At 41.1% G+C, this 17,969-nt stretch overlaps 1 protein-coding gene, 2 long non-coding RNA genes and 1 pseudogene across 3 annotated transcripts; 1 reads left to right on the forward strand and 3 right to left on the reverse strand.

The window, feature by feature from the left end:
• The first annotated feature begins 940 nt into the window (after window positions 1-940).
• LOC130703605 (uncharacterized) lies at window positions 941-1,879 on the forward strand. The gene is made up of 3 exons (XR_009004757.2): window positions 941-1,036; window positions 1,109-1,292; window positions 1,355-1,879. It is a non-coding gene; the product is annotated as an uncharacterized LOC130703605 (long non-coding RNA).
• A 957-nt stretch (window positions 1,880-2,836) lies between these two features.
• LOC130703603 (uncharacterized) lies at window positions 2,837-3,919 on the reverse strand. Its single transcript, XR_009004755.2, has 3 exons — window positions 3,680-3,919; window positions 3,424-3,607; window positions 2,837-3,361 (listed from the first exon to the last, which is right to left on the reverse strand). It is a non-coding gene; the product is annotated as an uncharacterized LOC130703603 (long non-coding RNA).
• A 2,945-nt stretch (window positions 3,920-6,864) lies between these two features.
• Window positions 6,865-9,274, reverse strand: LOC130704177 (probable ATP-dependent RNA helicase vasa-like; annotated as a pseudogene).
• A 912-nt stretch (window positions 9,275-10,186) lies between these two features.
• LOC130703577 (uncharacterized) lies at window positions 10,187-16,369 on the reverse strand. The gene is made up of 4 exons (XM_057525000.2): window positions 16,044-16,369; window positions 15,174-15,977; window positions 12,194-14,999; window positions 10,187-12,121 (listed from the first exon to the last, which is right to left on the reverse strand). The coding sequence occupies exons 1-4, from the start codon at window positions 16,281-16,283 to the stop codon at window positions 10,587-10,589; spliced, it is 5,385 nt and encodes a 1,794-aa protein (XP_057380983.1). The 5' UTR covers window positions 16,284-16,369; the 3' UTR covers window positions 10,187-10,586.
• Window positions 16,370-17,969: the final 1,600 nt, after the last annotated feature.

Below are 17,969 nucleotides of genomic sequence, written 5' to 3' on the forward strand. Positions count from 1 at the left end.
GGTACGCTAGCATTGTGTCAAATATTCGGTGTATTTCAAAATTGATTTACTTAATTTTAAAAACAGCAATTTTCCCGGAATCAATATTCAATTTTGAATATACCCTGTGATATTCAACCAATTCCGATGAGTACCAGCTTTTTCAGAAAAAAAAATTAAGCCCGATCGAGAAAATTCGGGCTTATTTTAGTCGGGCTTGCTTCGTTGGGTGAATGTATATGGCAATGGCCGTTTTACCCCCCCCCCCCCCCAAAAAAAAAAAAAAAAAAAAAAAAAAAAAAAAAAAAAAAAAAAAAAAAAAAAAAAAAAAAATCACACTTTTACCTTTTTATTTCCCAGTAGCCACCTAACGGTTGCATTCGTTATTACAGGACTATAGGCAATTTGAGTCCATTGGATCCCAACGGCAGTTAGTTGAGTAGCGTGCCTGGAGAAAAACTCGTGGCTTAAGAAAAATATTTTAAAATGGATTTTAGTGCAATTCTGTTAGTGCTGCAATAAAAGAATCGTTAGTAATAAGTCCGTGCAGCGAAGGAACTGAACAATTGTGGAACCAAACTTGGACCGAAAATGAGTTTGGTACGGAAACCCAGAAATGGCACAAGTTCAACATGAAACATGGATTTGGTACTTCTCGGTTTTTTGTCTATCGAAAAAGAATTTTTAATGCTATTGTTTTGCATTCACACAACTTTAGGGGGGGATCAAATCAAGTCTGGAAGTGTTACAGGATGGAAGAGTCAGCCTGTAGTTGAAAAAACATGGAGAGTGCATTACCGTTAAGGTGTGAGGTAAAGTAATAGAGTAATGCAAGTTGTCTAATGAGAAGTACCATCTTGTGTTAAGGAATCCGGTACAACAGCAATCTTTTATAGTTCTGTCACAGCTAGAAGCCTCAAATAATTCTACTTATCTGGCTAAAGAACAACTTATCCTTTATGTTCAGGGTGTTGGTGAAACTGGGTACTTAAATGGCCCTAAAGATGTTTTACTTTGCTGCCATTGCAGAGATGAACATCATACATGGACTCTTTAGGTATGAAAGGAATTTTCTTCAAATAATTTTGAATTTATGACAAAGAATTTCTTCCCCTGTTTTGCCAACCAGGTCTAATCTACAAAAAAAAATTTAGCCAATAGAAAAGGATTTTCACATACTGGGAACACAGCCATCAACAATGCAACATGCTATGGGTGCTAGTTGATCATTCAAGAGCCTTATACAATGATGTTAATCTGCAATTTGTATGTCCTTTCCCAAGCTTCCACTAGAAGTTGAATTTATGAGTCATGTAAGTCACATGAGCAACAATTGATATGCTTAATAGTGTTGGTTTTCTTTTCTCACATATAGGTTAATAGTAACATTGGATCCGAAAAGATTCTTGGTTGGGGCAAGACACTGAATAAATTGTAATGATTGGATCGATGACATGACATTTCCATACTTCATTCGGAATCCCGAGACGGTATTTTTATTTAACAAATTGAAGCGCATATCTGGGCTCCCTTCTTTTCTGTGGCCCCGTTTCCCTTAAATTTTTAATAAGCCCGTAGGGGGTCATGCCCCTACTGTACGGTATATATAAAAACAACATATACCGAGGTTTGGAGGGCTCTGGCCGGAAAGGGGACGTGGGGTGTCCGCTTAGTCCGATGAAGTCTTCACGGAGGGCGACGTGGCTGCCCACAAATCCGAATTAAAGGCTAATCGCTCCTGTAAAAATGTTCCATATCTTCGGCTCTTCTTCCGGCTTCTCTTAGCCAATCACCGGGTAATCTCCCCGGTGGGTCAACAAGGCAGTGTCTCCCCCTGCCTGGGTTGACGGCAACTTCTGAAAGGGCCATTGTGCCTTTTTAGAGTTGCAAAAATAATTGTAACGTGCAGAGAATTGCCAATAAATTTTTTTTTATAACATATTTTTTGCAAAATTTATTTTCATTCGTTGTGGTGGTTCGCTGTTTTCACTTTTATCTTACCTTTTGTATTCGTATATTTTTTTACCAACTTTTTTTTTATTCATCTTTCTCTGTTCATCTCTATTGGTTTTGCCACCTTTGATGGAAAGCATTGTTTTCATTGGTTTTTCATTTAATTGTAAGTATTCAATTATTACTTATTACACTCTTTGAATTCTTTAACGTAGAACGACGTGTAATTTCTGAATGTATTCTGAAGCAATTTGTTATTTGTATATTTTTTTACTCGTATGGGAACCGATCCCCAGACATTCAGCGTGCAACGCCGATGCTCTATCATTGAGCCACGAGATATATTTAAAACTTTTATTATTGCATATCATGTGTTATCGTCTAGTTTATGCAGTCTTTCACAATTATATGTTTATCTTTCTATTATTTTTCCAAGGTCCATAGCTCTGTGGTAGAGCCTTTAGCTGCGATACTTGTTTCCCTGGGTTCAAACCTCAGTAGATGTTGATAGAGGAAACAGAATAAACGTAGATAAGAATATTGAAGTATTGAATTTCAGATTTATTATACGTGTAAGTGCCTGTCAGCAATGTGACTAGAGTAAAAAAATATTGAAATTACAAGAATCATCAGAACACATTCAGAGCATCGTCGTTCTACGTTAAACATTCAAAGGGTTCGATAATTGGATAACAATTGGATGCATACAGATATACGATAAACCAACAGAAACAATGCATTCCATCAAAGGTGGCAAAAAACAATAAAGATGAACTGAGAAAGATAAAAAAAAAAAAGTTGGTAAATGTAATGTGTGAAAACAGCGAACAAAGACAACGAATGAAAATATATTTTGCAAAAAATATGTAATAAAAAAAAATTTATTGGCAATTCTCTGCACGTTACAATTATTTTTGCAACTCTAAAAAGGCACAATGGCCCTTTCAGAAGTTGCCGTCAACCCAGGCAGGGGGAGACACTGCCTTGTTGACCCACCGGGGAGATTACCCGGTGATTGGCTAAGAGAAGCCGGAAGAAGAGCCGAAGATATGGAACATTTTTACAGGAGCGATTAGCCTTTAATTCGGATTTGTGGGCAGCCACGTCGCCCTCCGTGAAGACTTCATCGGACTAAGCGGACACCCCACGTCCCCTTTCCGGCCAGAGCCCTCCAAACCTCGGTATATGTTGTTTTTATATATACCGTACAGTAGGGGCATGACCCCCTACGGGCTTATTAAAAATTTAAGGGAAACGGGGCCACAGAAAAGAAGGGAGCCCAGATATGCACTTCAATTTGTTAAATAAAAATACCGTCTCGGGATTCCGAATGAAGTATGGAAATGTCATGTCATCGATCCAATCATTACAATTTATTCAGTGTCTTGCCCCAACCAAGAATCTTTTCGGATCCAATGTTACTATTAACCTATATGTGAGAAAAGGAAACCAACACTATTAAGCATATCAATTGTTGCTCATGTGACTTACATGACTCATAAATTCAACTTCTAGTGGAAGCTTGGGAAAGGACATACAAATTGCAGATTAACATCATTGTATAAGGCTCTTGAATGATCAACTAGCACCCATAGCATGTTGCATTGTTGATGGCTGTGTTCCCAGTATGTGAAAATCCTTTTCTATTGGCTAAATTTTTTTTTGTAGATTAGACCTGGTTGGCAAAACAGGGGAAGAAATTCTTTGTCATAAATTCAAAATTATTTGAAGAAAATTCCTTTCATACCTAAAGAGTCCATGTATGATGTTCATCTCTGCAATGGCAGCAAAGTAAAACATCTTTAGGGCCATTTAAGTACCCAGTTTCACCAACACCCTGAATGTAAAGGATAAGTTGTTCTTTAGCCAGATAAGTAGAATTATTTGAGGCTTCTAGCTGTGACAGAACTATAAAAGATTGCTGTTGTACCGGATTCCTTAACACAAGATGGTACTTCTCATTAGACAACTTGCATTACTCTATTACTTTACCTCACACCTTAACGGTAATGCACTCTCCATGTTTTTTCAACTACAGGCTGACTCTTCCATCCTGTAACACTTCCAGACTTGATTTGATCCCCCCCTAAAGTTCTGTGAATGCAAAATAATAGCATTAAAAATACTTTTTCAATAGACAAAAAACCAAGAAATACCTAATCCATGTTTTATGTTGAACTTGTGCCATTTCTGGCTTTCCGTACCACACCCATTTTCGGCCCAAGTACGGTCCCAAGATTATTCAGTTCTTTCGCTGCATGGACTTATTACTAACGATTCTTTTAGTGCAGCACTAACAGGATTTAAATTTAACACACTGTCAAATGGTGCACTGAATAACTAAACAATAAACAATTGCTTGTTAAAATTCTATACTTATTTTGAATTCTTATTTGAAAAGTTTAGGTACCTGACTGTGTTTTCCTAATGCCAACTCATCCTCACAGTCAGTTAGGATGAGTTTTGAAATACCTCCTTCATTGTTTGGAAAGTGTCCCATTCTAATGTGTTTTTTTTTTTCAAGTAACTGAGCATGTAGACTCAAAATTTGAGCTAAAAAAACACACATGAATAAAAGAACACAAATACAATCATTATGTATTACCATCCTTAGGTTTGTTGTTATCTGATATTCTGTGCTGTTGCAATAATATAGCCTGCGGGTTCATAATTTAATCTAATAAGCAATAATTAATAATTGAAAACTAATATAATAATTTTTATACTTACCATCCTTATCTTTGATTATCTTATCCATTTTTAAATATATTTGTCCAGCCACGCGTTTTTCTCCAGCCACGCTACCCACTAGCTGCCATTGGGATCCAATGGACTTAAATTGCCTACATGCCTGTGAATCTGACCGGTAGATGGCTGCGGGTCAGTCTGTGTTTTTTTTTTTTTTTGGGTTAAACGCATTGCGATAAGCATATGGCAACCAGTTTAACCCTTCACCTTCAAAAACAATTGACTTCATTAAAAAATAGCAATTTTTCCCTGTGATATTCAACCAATTCCGGTGAGTGTCAGTTTTTTCAGAAAAAAATTTAAGCCCCCCCCCAAAATATCGGACTGCTATCGCCATCTAACGGTCATATTCCAAGCTCTCTACATTCACTAACCGAATATTTCCGCTGCATCGCACTAGCGCTGTAGCGCACTGGCGCGCTAGCATTGCATCACATATTCGTTGTATTTCAAAAACAATTGACTTCATAAAAAAATAGCAATTTTTCCGGAATCAGTATTCAAGTTTGAATTTACCCTGTGATATTCAACCAATTCCGGTGAGTGTCAGTTTTTTCAGAAAAAAATTTAAGCCCGACCGAGAAAAGTCGGGCTTATTTAGACTCTAAATTTCGGTTGGGCTTAAATTTTCATATCCCCAAGGTATCTACCTAGCCTTCTCTGCAAGATTTAGTGTGAATTTTACTAGTAATTTTGATATATTTGTGGTTAATATTAGGACCATATTATCTGGGAACCACAACCTGCTTGTAATGTACGAAATAAGCTCTCATTGAAGACATAGAACTTTGAAGTATTCAAACCTTATGTCAGGTGTAAAAGTGTTGAAGGTATTGCTGGTTGAAGATGTTGAGTTTTCAAATAAAATCAAGAGAACCATACAACTATGAATTTGCAATGTAACTATTCTTGATTAATTAGAAATAAAAGAATACCTTCAAAATAAAGTTTTCTGCCTTGCTTCTGGGGTCATTAAAGGCTTAGCGTCTAAGTGATGTTCCTTCTGTGCACCTTCTTTTGAGTAATGCCCAAGCCAACGAGTCTTAGTCACCGCCTCCACTTTTAAATATAAATCTATTTTCTCTTTCTTTATTTCTTTCCTGTTTTCGAAGGGAAAATAAAAGAAAAAAAGAAATTTCCTGAGTAAAAAAACCTGTTTTTAGTCAAATTATAGGTGTATTTAATTATATGTAAATATGTATGTACACTCAAAATTGCTTAGTTTATCAACCTTACCATCCCTAAATCCTCCCCCTTTCAATAATTGACTAGGCTATTTTGCGCTCTAGTGTCTCGTCTGCTACTCGTCTCGTCTTCCGTGCTGCCCTTTAGTGTTTGTCAAATACACAATGGTCCGAACGGTATTTGGAATAGTGGTAATGGTTGTTTTTTGTCAAATGCGTCACAACAATGGTCGAAAAAGCAAAAAAAAAAAAGAACGGTTCTGCTAAAAAAAAACACCCCGCAGAAAACTTGTGGTTTTGACGTACAAATGACGACGCAAGGAATTGGCAGGTAGAAGAAAAGGAAAAGCAAAAAAAAGTGGTTCTGTTAAAAAAACATTTTTGTTTGGCAGACAAATGACGTAATAACAAAACGTCCGTATGAGAAAAAAAAATAGGTTTTCAGGTATATTAGGTATTGGTATTCGGTAAAGGCAAGTGCGTCATTGCCATGTTTGGCCAGTGAATGGTGGCAACGAAATGAAAGTTTGCTTTTTTTTTCGAAGTCCAACACGTATTCCAAAATTCACTATTTCTAATAGTAATATTTAAACAAGTGAAATAGCTCAGTGGTAGAGCATCGGCTTCAGAAGCCGAAGGTCAAGGGTTCTATACTCAGAATCGGCAGTCGCTATTTTTTTTTACAAGAAACGTTTATTTGTCGAAATAACTGCAGAAAAAAAAAAACGATCCAGCGTCCCAGAATTAGAAAACTCGATATAGAAATCATATTAACCAAAAAAAAATTTCACACTGTAGGACAGCATGCTACCGATATGCCATAACTGTCCTTTCATTTGATCAATTAAAAAAAAATTTACAAAAGCTAAATGAATCAGTTTTGTAGTCAGGCATATGGGTTAGAAAGATAAACACGTAATCAAATTTTCAAACAGATATTGCAAGTTATTTAAATTAATTGATTAAATTAGATCTACAAGTAATAACAACTACCTATTTCTTAATTTACTCGGAGCATATCTCGACTAGCAAAACCCCATTGAGTCGAAGGGGAGCTAAAGTCGTAAACCATTCAACTCACGCCTGGGACCATCGCTTGCATGAATGGCGGTACATCGGCGTTGGACTAAAAAAAATGCATAGGATTAGTAGTTATGAACACAAGGGCAGAGAAATATAATCAGATGTCAGACTAGAGGAGGATCTTACGTTAGTTAACAAGCACACAAACTTTCCAGCGTTAGGGCCATCTCTTTCTTCGTCAAAGAACCTTATTGATTTTCCGACATTTCCCACGCGGCCCGTTCGACCAACACGATGAACATACTCTTCAATATCAGTTGGTAAGTCATAATAAACGACATAATTGACGTCGGCAATATCTAGGAAAACCAATACCAACATCAAATACGTAAAAAACGAACGAAGAACCCATAAAATATTACCTAAACAACGGGCAGCAACATTATCGGCCACGATATATTCCTAATACCATTTTTGACGTCAGGAAGCGCTTGCTCACGCCGACTCTGAAGACGATCACCATGGATGCTGGTAGACTACACATTTAAAAGCAAAGACACTTTGCCCAATTCCAACAGTTTTGATTCTTACTTGTAAGTTGTTATTGCACAAGAATCCTGCGACGAAATCCGCGGGCTTTTTGCTGGCGACAAAAACGATAGTCTTGGCATCATCGAGATCTTGTAAAACTTCTATCAGCTTAGCTCTCTTATCTCTTTTCGAGCACTGAAAAAACAGCTGTTCAACATCCGGATTGGTGCCACCAACAATGTCTGCTGTGACGCATATGTAGTCTTCCATGTACGACGCAGCCAGCGTTTGTACTTCATCTGGGAATGTAGTCGAAAACATACAAACATGACGGATTCCTTACAGAGAAACAAATAGTGTTACATCAGTTGAATCTCATACTCAAAAGCCATCTAGAACATACTTTCGGATGCATCGTTGGATGGTTAACAATTTTTTCAATATTGGGGCCGAAACCCATATCAAGCATTCCATCAGCTTCGTTCAAATTTTAAAACCTGACCCCCCAGAAGTCAAATAATCCACGGTCGAAAAAATCAGCCGCGCGGTCGCGACAAGAATATTGCACCCAGTTTGAAGGTTTGACCGCTGATGGCTCGTGACAGTTCCTCCATATATAATCACGACTTTAAAACCGAACTGTAGGAGAATTTACACGCCTCGCCGTGAATTTGAATGGCCAATTCACGAGTAGGTGCAACAATTACAAATTATGGCTTTTGCCCCATGGCATGAGACGCACCAGCAACATCTTGTTCTAACAATACGTTCAAAATCGGTACTAAGTACGCCGCCTGCATGAAAAAATGTTAAATTTTAGATGACTTAATCAACGAATATTACGAAGGGTTTGTTGAGTATCTTAGATGCAATTGGACCTTTTAGTAGTCGTAATTACTGGCGTGCCCATTCAAAGTTACTTTTACTTCAACTTACCCAGTTCATACTGAACCATTTGAATCAAATCAGTACGAGGGCATCAACGTTTCAAAATTACACAGCGTTAATTAATTGGATTACCGTTTTGACGGAGCCCCTGACAGCACAAGCAATTAAATCTCTTTTGGCAAGAATATTTGCAACGAAGCTTACTGAACAGGTGTTGGTTTTATGTAGCCGGAATTTTTGATTTTTTGAAGTGGTGGCTGGCACAGGTCGGCTTCTTCGCATGGTGTTACATATTGAGGTGCATCTTTTCCTGTAACCTAAAGCAAACCCAATAGATATATTTAAATCATAAAATACAGTTTCGAGAAATGGCTTACCTAAAGGGTGACTTTATCAACATTGTTAAAGCATCCCACACAGGCCTCCAGCATTCTTCACCCTTAAACAGTTTCTTTTCATCACATGCAAAGTTTCCGGAATGTATTTCTCATGTGGCTTTCCATCTTCCGTCAATTCACTGAATGGATTCGGGCAGCCTTTCGAGGTGTGGCCAGCTTCACGACACTAGGGGTAAAACAATGAACACTGGAACATAAAATATTTTCGTGAAGATAAAATTTGTGTTTACATTTTAACACTTGCTGCCACCAATGCATCCTCCATGAGGAAAATCCCTTGCTACATAGCCCCCTTCTTCGTTAAAAACGAGCACTAAAAATGTTGCTTTTTTGGTTTTTTGTTTACCTCATGGCAGGTACGACTTCCACCACAGTCGTGGCCAACTTGTGGACAATCCTCCGAGAAATGTCCTCCTTCCCCATACTATAAAAAGCACTAAGAAGTTAAGTTTGAATATATTTTTCGATTTTTCATCTTACTTTGCGACGTCAACGGACCACTACCACCGCCCACACCAGCTTGCGGACACTCTCTGGCAAAATGACCTTCACACTGTTATACATAACCATATTAAAGTAATCACACTAGGAATACAAAAAAATACTTACCTCGTGACCCTGGACAAAAAAAAAACACCAAAGCCGCGAGGTCAAGAAGTAAAATTTCACGAGGAAGGTAGACAGCAGACCGCACGCGTTAAGCCAATCTAGAAATATGCCTATAGCAAAAAAATGTCCGAAGAGCCACGGTTTAAGGCGCCTCTTGTGGACGCAAAAGTCATTTGGAGACACCTTATCGGTCACATATTAAATGTTTCTAGACAAATTTAAAGTAAATATCCAAATCAAGATTTGACTTTAAGAAAAAGGTAAAAAGCGTTATGCTTGGGGAAACACACTTTAACGTCTTGCTCCTTTTCTTTAGTTTATTACAAAACGGAGTATGATGAGTTTTTTTTAAGGCCATCCAGCTTCTCCGGTACTACCATGTCACATGTTTACCTGATCAATTCCAATGAGTTTCAGTTTTTGCTGAAAAAAAAGTCGGGCTTTAAAAAATTATATTTTTTCGTTCATTGTACGTAGAGAATTAACTAGAAATGTGACCGGTAGATGGCGATAGCAGTAAAATAGAAAAAAGGCCAATATTTTTTTTATTTTGGGTAAAACGGATTGCCATAATTTTGACGAAAAAGGTATATTACTTGAAATTCTGTAAACAATTCATACCTTATACTCTAAATGAAATGCTGATTCAGGGAAATTATTCGTTTTCTCGTTAAAGCAGCTGTTTTTGAAATATATTCAATAGTACGATACGTTGCTTTGTAAAGGCGTGCTGCACCGTACTGGCGCGCCAACTTCGATTTGAGAAGGTCGGGCTTATTTTCAAGCCCCAACTTCTTGAACATCGGGATCCGTTGAGTGAAATTGAACTGGATACCTTACCAGTAGACGGTAATTGAGCCATAATTCACACTGCATAATTCAAAATTTTTATTTTGTGACAGGACCTGTGTACAAACATTGATGTGAAGGAATTCATTTGATTAACGGGAATTCATCCACGAACAAATTATTCCATTCTCATTCAGACATCACAGACATTGGAAAATGATAGTTAACATCCAACAAAGCGCAAACGAAATAGAAGTATGTAAGAGACAAATTAGAGAAACGGCGCTCTTTGAAGCGTACGTATCAAAGAGTGCTGTAAAACGAAAGAAATTTAGTTCATTACGTAACGAATGTTTTTATTTTGTTATTGCAACTGGAAATAATCGGAGTACCGGCACTGAAAGTTTACGTAAAAAAAGGAAGCAAACAAAATAGAAACCAAATCATTGTTGCGACAAAAAACAATGTCGCAAGCCCCTTTTCATCATTTAGCAATGTTACGAGCACGCAGCCATTTATCGCAGAGGGTTAAAACGGCTGTTTGTTGTAAACGAGTCGCCTCTTGTTGGATATGTATCACATCGGTGGTTTGGCCGTTTTTAACAGCCAACAAATAGGCGGCCTTTAACCAGCCGAGATTAATGAAACTACGGATTTTGCTGGCGGGCTTCTTGATGTGGTGAACAATAAGTTCAAGATCGGGACTCCTGTTCTCTTTGTCGCGTTCCTGTACCAGCGTGGCGCACTCGACTAGAAGCTCATCCATGTCAAAGAAGCCAACCGACTGACTTGTCATCCGAGCTTTAATGAATTCCACTAGGTGGATTAAATCTGGCACTAGACCGAGACGAATCAGAACAAAAGAGGTAAGTCGGAAAAATCGGTCTAATCGAACGCGTAAATCGCTGCAAATGGTCCACGAAAGCTCAAAGGCAATTGCATCCGGACTGGCGCAAGCCACCAGCACAGCGTTAGAACAGCGGAATTGCCGAGAGCCGAGTAGAGTCGGAATTAAGTAGACGCCGCTGCTATTGTTGCTGTTCAAATCGCCGGAAGGACCGCTGATCCCATCCGGTGACTGTGTTACGCTCTTCACGACGGCCAAAAAAGAGCTTGATAATTTCCCTTCTTTTAAACAGCCGTCCAGAAATGCCGTGACTTTCATTTGGAGTTGGATAGTTTTCTGGAGTGCAATCACTTCATTCGCTGGCCACCATAGAGGCAACTGCCTGTCGTTTTCTCCTTGGTCGCCTAGATCTGCTTGACGGGCAAGATACTGATTCAGGTGAGCGACAACATCTTCCAGTAAATGGGAACGTGCAACAAGCGTCTCGACGCTGAAAAGATCGTTGAGGTAAAGTCGTCTGATGGCCACCAAACTGGCCCTAATCCAATCACCTGATAGACAATGCAGTTGATAGAGACTATTCCAAAAGCATTTCGTCTCTAGCATCTGCGTAGCGGCCAGCAGGTGACTCTTCCACGAGTGGAAACTGGCGTCGTGACGCTTCATCTCAATGACTAGATCTTCGAGTTTGCTCGACTTCAGACAGGGCAGAAGCAAACCCTGATTGAAGACGTCTGAAGTCTGATGGCGGCTGCTGCTACTTGAGGCAAAGCGGTGGACGGCCAGATCAATGCGGCCGCTTTTCTCCACCAAGTAGGCGCAGGGCGATTCTGGCTGGCCGTAATTCTCCAAGTAAAAAAGGATTTCTTCCATGATGCAATTCTTGTCTTCTACTTCAACCAAGTGGCCTGCACAAATGTCGCTTAAGCGCGTCAGCGAAGCCACAATCAATTGCGGATTGTCGCAGTTGAAGACGGGCGAGGGCAGAGACGAAGGAGATGATAATTTTCGCGTCCGTTTCGATGTCCATGATGAACCACTACTGCTTTCGTTCCTGTTGCCAGGCAAACTGGCGCACGGAATGCTCAGACTCTCCAGCACGGTGAGAATCTCTTGCAAAAGAGGAGAATTTTTTCCTGGTTTTAGACATCTTTGAAACCGCTGGCGAGCTCCTAGTTTTTTTTAAATCATATCAATAAATTCGATTAGCAATTGCTGCGACACAAATGAAAAAAGTAAATTACCTTGGAAATTTCCAGCTTTTAGGCAAACTAACCCCCAAGCTGCCCATACTGATCCGGCGTCGAGTCCAGCTTTGGTGCTAACGTCCAACGCTAAACTCCATAACTCAATTTCAATTAGCCGGTCCCTCAATTTTCTCCAAGTATCCAATTGTGACAGCGGTTGAGCAGGAAGTAGGTGAAGACAGTTGGCCGAGGCCAGTAGCGACAATAAATCAATTTGGCCGAGTAGAGCGTCGCAACGGGCCAGTCCTCTTGAAGGCTTACCCTTGCTTTGGCCAGGGGCGGCGATAATATCTGAATATCGCATTTTGGCACTGAGAATCAGAGATTTGATGAGGGAGAACATCATCAAAGGATCGGAGCAAACGTCCATCAACGTGCCGTGGAGCAGGTAGCGGTGCAAAGTGGCCAGCATCGAACTGCTCTGATCCAGGAGAAAATTGGCCATCGTTTCGTTGCAACTACAAAGGTGGACCATGGCTAATGCCAAAGCTAAATTCGGGGCGTGTTCGTAACTGAATTCACGCCGGGCAATTTGATTGTGCTGGACGTCCAGCGAGAGGCGCCACATCAGTTGGCCACCACCATCTTGCGATGGCAAGCGGATTGCGGAAAGAGCTTCCGACGGACGATCTTGTAAAGTCGAATGACAGTCGACACAGGTACGAACTGGAACATCGCCATAACCGTCGACTAATCTCCGATGAGGAGAACAAGCACCGCAGACAACTCGGCCGCACCGTCGGCAATGGTGGCGGCGATCGAACATGGAAAACTGGATAGTCTGACAACACGGGCACTGATTCACATCCGCATCTGCTATCCATTGATCTTTCGGTGGGACGCTGGCCGGTGGTGCAAACGTGTTATTCTTCTTTTTTTTAGGTGTATCGCCAGTCTGCCGGGCATCGGGCGAGTCTTTAGCCAGCGGAGACGTAGGTATTTCCGGCAAGCCGAGGGCGAGAGCTTTAGTGGCGTAGCGTAGAAGAATTTTGTCGATTTCTTCGGTATCTTCGTCGGGACCATTGAGCCGAATGACTTTGATCAAATCGGTAGCTACACCCATTTGGCTGTTCATTAAAAGTTGTTCTATGATGAGAAGCGGTTGAGATAGCAAATGTTCAACCTGCATAGCCGTCGGTTGTGGAATAGCTTCGAGAATGAGAGCTCCTAATCGAGCGGTTGGTTCTTCCTCCGACTCGGCCAATAGCGAATTATGAGCGTCGACTACTGGTGAAGGAGAATCCGGCAATGGACGGGCAACGGACCGTTTCGGAGGCCTAATCATGAGAGGCGGAGAAATAGCCAATTCCCTTTGACCAGCTTTGGACGGCCGTTGGAGGTAGCGCCGAAAGACGGCCATGGATTCGATATTAACACGTTCACCCACGGAAGAGTCTTGAAGAGAAAATCCATGTTCCGTCTGCAATTGAAGTTCAACAACTTGAGCTAAGAGTGGAGAATGGCCGTGGAGATAGGTCATTAATTTGACGACGAATTCACGATCTGACAGATCCACCAGTTTTATGGCTCCGGAATCGGGGATACTGCAAAGGCATTCAGCCAGGAATGATGGCAGCTCAATGCCGATAGAACGGGCAGTAGTTTCAATTTGTTCAATGGCTTCTGGGTCTTCACGCAAACGTTCCACAATCAAGACTCCGGCGTGGTGTTCTTCAAGCAGAAAAGCGGCACTTCCTTCACGCAAACGAGACGGAGTCAACTGCCTTAAGAGGTGAAGATAGCGTTTCATCCGAAGAAGAGGAGTTGTCGAGTGATACTCTAGCGGTTGCAAGTGTTGATTCAAATCTTCCAAAGCGGAATCGAATGCATCCGGGGGGCATCCACCATGTTGCGAAGCATCGATTAGTCGTTTATATGCAAGCCGGACAGCTTCAAGGTGACTATCGCGTTGTTGTAATAGTTCAAAATCAAATGGCAGATGAGACTGAATGGGGAAAGAACCAGGTGGCCAGCCAATATGTTCCAGGTGATAATTGCTGCAATCGGCGAGACGCTTCAGTGTTCGCCACGGCTCAACATTAACGTCAACTGTTCCTTCCACTTTTCTCAAAGCAAAATTAAGTAATTGGACGTCCAGCTGTGGCGTTGATAACGTAGACGAATTAATTAAATCGGCCATTAAAACAGCTGATTGCCAGTCATCATCCGCCGTTAGTGAAGGTACTGCCGCCTGTTGTAGCGTGCTGAGTTGCGTCTCAACAGCTGAAGGTAAGCGAACGTGACTCAGGGCAAAGTCGTTTATTTCGATTTCAGGATTTTCGATGCAAGCGACTTGCCTTCCGATGCGTTGAAGTTCCTGGACAGCCGAAGCGTGAGCCAAACTGAAATGCAATTCTCTGCCTTCTGGAGTCTCCCAAAGTTGATATAAATCGGCCACTTGACGGGCGGCAGACAACTGCGAATTCATCATGGACGTAGCCATCAAGGAGAGTGGGTCGGATAGCAATCGGTTGATTAGTAGCGGATCGATGGACCGGTCTTTTGATTTTCTCTGGTGGTGTGACGAGCATGGCGATCGCAATTTACGACGGCCTGGGCTGTAGCCATACCAAGTCTGCACGGATGGGTTGAGACGGGCAAGCCAAGCTTTGCGGACGACGGCGCAGCCATCCTGTGGCGGGCGTGAGAAATAGTTGGCCATTCGTGGATTGTGGTCGACAAGTTGCAGTCTCCAAAGCGCTTGACTGACGCGCTGCTCCAGTTTACGATGCCGTAACGATAATTCTTCGTCGTCGTCGACCTCGACAGCTTCCAGATGGCTTTTAAGCATCCGGAGCGATTTCTAAAACAATAAAAATGAGACGATGGAGAACGAAAATTAACACTCTGCTCGTCAGAAATGGGTCGCCGATCTTTTAGTTTTAAGAACCTTGCGGCGGCAATTTCGCTATTTGAATTAGTCTGCATAGTAAAGAGGTTTCTTTTTAATGCAGGTCATAAAAATGTTAAGTGTTACCTGGAGTTTATCAGGATCTTGACACAGAAATCCGAGGGACATGTCGCCTTTTTTCCCTGCTAAAGCCGTGCTGGACGTTCCCGTTTGGGTGTTGCTGGGGCTGTTGCTATTGGAAGGGCAAGAAGGGTCGCCACTCTTCCTGGATTGCAAACATTCTTCGGATTTCTTATCTTCTCCTCCGCTGTCCGACGCAGTTTCTTCAAAAAGAATGTCTTCCTTTCTCAAGAAACAGAGCGAAAATACATCTTCCATAACTTGCAAAGACAATTCTCTGCAACTGATGACCTTAATGAGATTGTCGACGTCTTCCAAGTTGGCGGTAGAGCTTTGTATTTTTTGGAGAGGTCTAAAAAGATATTGGATGAAGTGGCTGAGTACCAAGAATCCTCTGTAAACATTCATAGATGAGTTGCCCAGAAAGGCAGAAACATCCTGTTGATTGACTAGCTGCAGGCCTCCCAACACCTTCAAGGTGCTCAAACAGGACGGTTGTTGTGTGCATAGCTCCAAAATCGACTTCAGGGAGGCTCCTGATCCGTTGAGTGATTGTTCGAGACACCATACTGCAAAGCAGACTTTTTCCTTTAGCCACTTTAAGGCTTTACTGAATGGGTCTTCCTGTTCAAGCAAACGGAGAGACTTTTCCAACAGGTCAGACAACTCTGTGACAAAACAGTCTAGAATTTTAGTGTCAGATATGGATTCAGCTTGCAAAAAGGCAAATAGGGGACGTAAAGCGTGGAGGACTTCAGCAACTCCCGCTGGTAAAGGGAACATTCCACTGGTTGTTCTGGTTTCATCCTCCTGAGAAAAATCCGGCAAACATTCAGGTAAACTTCTTTTATCACATGAAAGTTTCCCCATACTCACTAAAAGTTGCTCAACGATGTGAGTATTATGGCGTATGACGTTCACGACTAGCAGATGTTTGAACTCGTCTGACGTCGAAGATGTGCTATTCACTTTGACTGGCGCCAGAAGCCCATCATCTTCGACTTCGTGGAAGACCTTTCCCGATTGGTGAGCCACATGGCCAACAAACCCGTTACGAAGCAAACACTCTCTTAGGTGATTTATGTTTATTTCAATTTGCGACGATGGATAAGACATAATGAGAGGGTTCACAAGGGGAGTGTTGTCTGGGGTGGGCGGCTGTTGTTTATTTCCAGCAGCCGAATTTAGTGGAGAAAGAAAAAACAAAAAAACAAAATTGTATTTACATCATCACATCCGGCGTTGCGATATTTATTAATATTCTCGTTTTTCATTTTTAGTTCTCTTTTTTTTTTTAGCCATTTCAGATTTCTCCGCTTATGTATTTACAAACTTTGCCTTCACTTCTGCACTACCCTACCTTCTTTTGCATAATTCAATCATCTAAGCCATATAGCTGTCGTTATTTTTGTCAAGCAACTTTTGCTGGCTGTTGTTGCCGCTACGTTAAACTGTTTCGAAAAAGTTTAATTAAAAAACGCCAACTGTACTCTCTAAACAAGCAGTAGACCTTCTCCTTTACTATAATCGTGTGTATAGCGCCCTGTAGACTGCGATGGGGACAATTCATTAATGATGATATCTTCTTCCCACTTCGGGTGCAGCAGCAGCAGCAGCAAAGCCGCCGGCTGGCTGGTCGCTTTTTGTGATGATTATTAATAGAAAAGGGAAGAAGAGAGACAGAGAGAGAGGGGAAAATGGGGATGTTGGGCCTGCTGAAAGGCCATATTACACATAGCATTACGTAGTGAAATGTGTACGTGCGCGTGTGTACCAGTATAGGCTGGTGATGGTGTTATATGATAAGTGGAAGCTCATCAGAATTTACAAAAACACTTTCGTAGGCTCGTCTACGCCAGAAATGTGTGTGTATATCGTAGGGCACTATCGGCAGTCCTACTGCTTTCAACGTCGTCGCATATCACTCATGCATGTAACGTTGTTTTAACTATATACTAGTTACAGAACCCGCCCCATATGGATCCTTGGTATAGAGTAAGAGAAACGTAAATGCAACTTGAAAGTAGGAGGAGAAACGTCAGACGAGGGGCGGAGTAAATGCAAACTATCCTGCTACACATCGAGTGTGTGTGTTTGCGTCTATAAAACTTTGTTGACTACTGCTGCGAATCCGCATTAAAATATTATAACACTGCAATTGCCAAGCTGCAGGTCCAAGTAACCTACCTATTTCGTGTATGGGTGTGTAGAAGGATTGACCGTCGAGTCGACACACACACACACACAGTGATTACAGCATGCACACAACTTCCATCCAGTTACGGTTCGAAATGTCTGACGAGAGTTCAAATTGCCTCGTACTTTTTTTTTTTTTTTTTTTTGCGAAAAGGGCGAATTTAATTAAAGTGAATTATTAAAACAGTTACAGACTTTAAATCGAAGGACAAACGTAGTAAAAATTCATATAATGTTTTTTCTTAGCAGAAAAAGGGAAAAGCGTGGTTGACATTTGCAAATGCACTTACTTTACAACACGTAGGAAAGCTCTGCGGAGTCACCCAGATGTGTTTAATTTCTACTGGAAGCTGCAGGGCTTATCTTTTATGTCATTTCACATGAGAAGGACAGTCACTGAACACGTCAACCAGCAAACACAGTCACTGGACACTAGATAGGTAAATCAGCAAACAACATTTGACGTCTCATACGATATAAACAAACGACTGCACCCAATGTCGAAATTGTTCGTCTGCTGTCAAAATTTTTTTCGTCTGGTGGAATGGATTCCAGGACGAAATTTGACGCATATCAAAACAAGAAAAAAGAAAAAAAACTCGTAAT

Source organism: Daphnia carinata, chromosome 8, assembly GCF_022539665.2.
Source record: "Daphnia carinata strain CSIRO-1 chromosome 8, CSIRO_AGI_Dcar_HiC_V3, whole genome shotgun sequence".
In the NCBI taxonomy this organism is placed as follows: Eukaryota; Metazoa; Arthropoda; class Branchiopoda; order Diplostraca; family Daphniidae; genus Daphnia; species Daphnia carinata.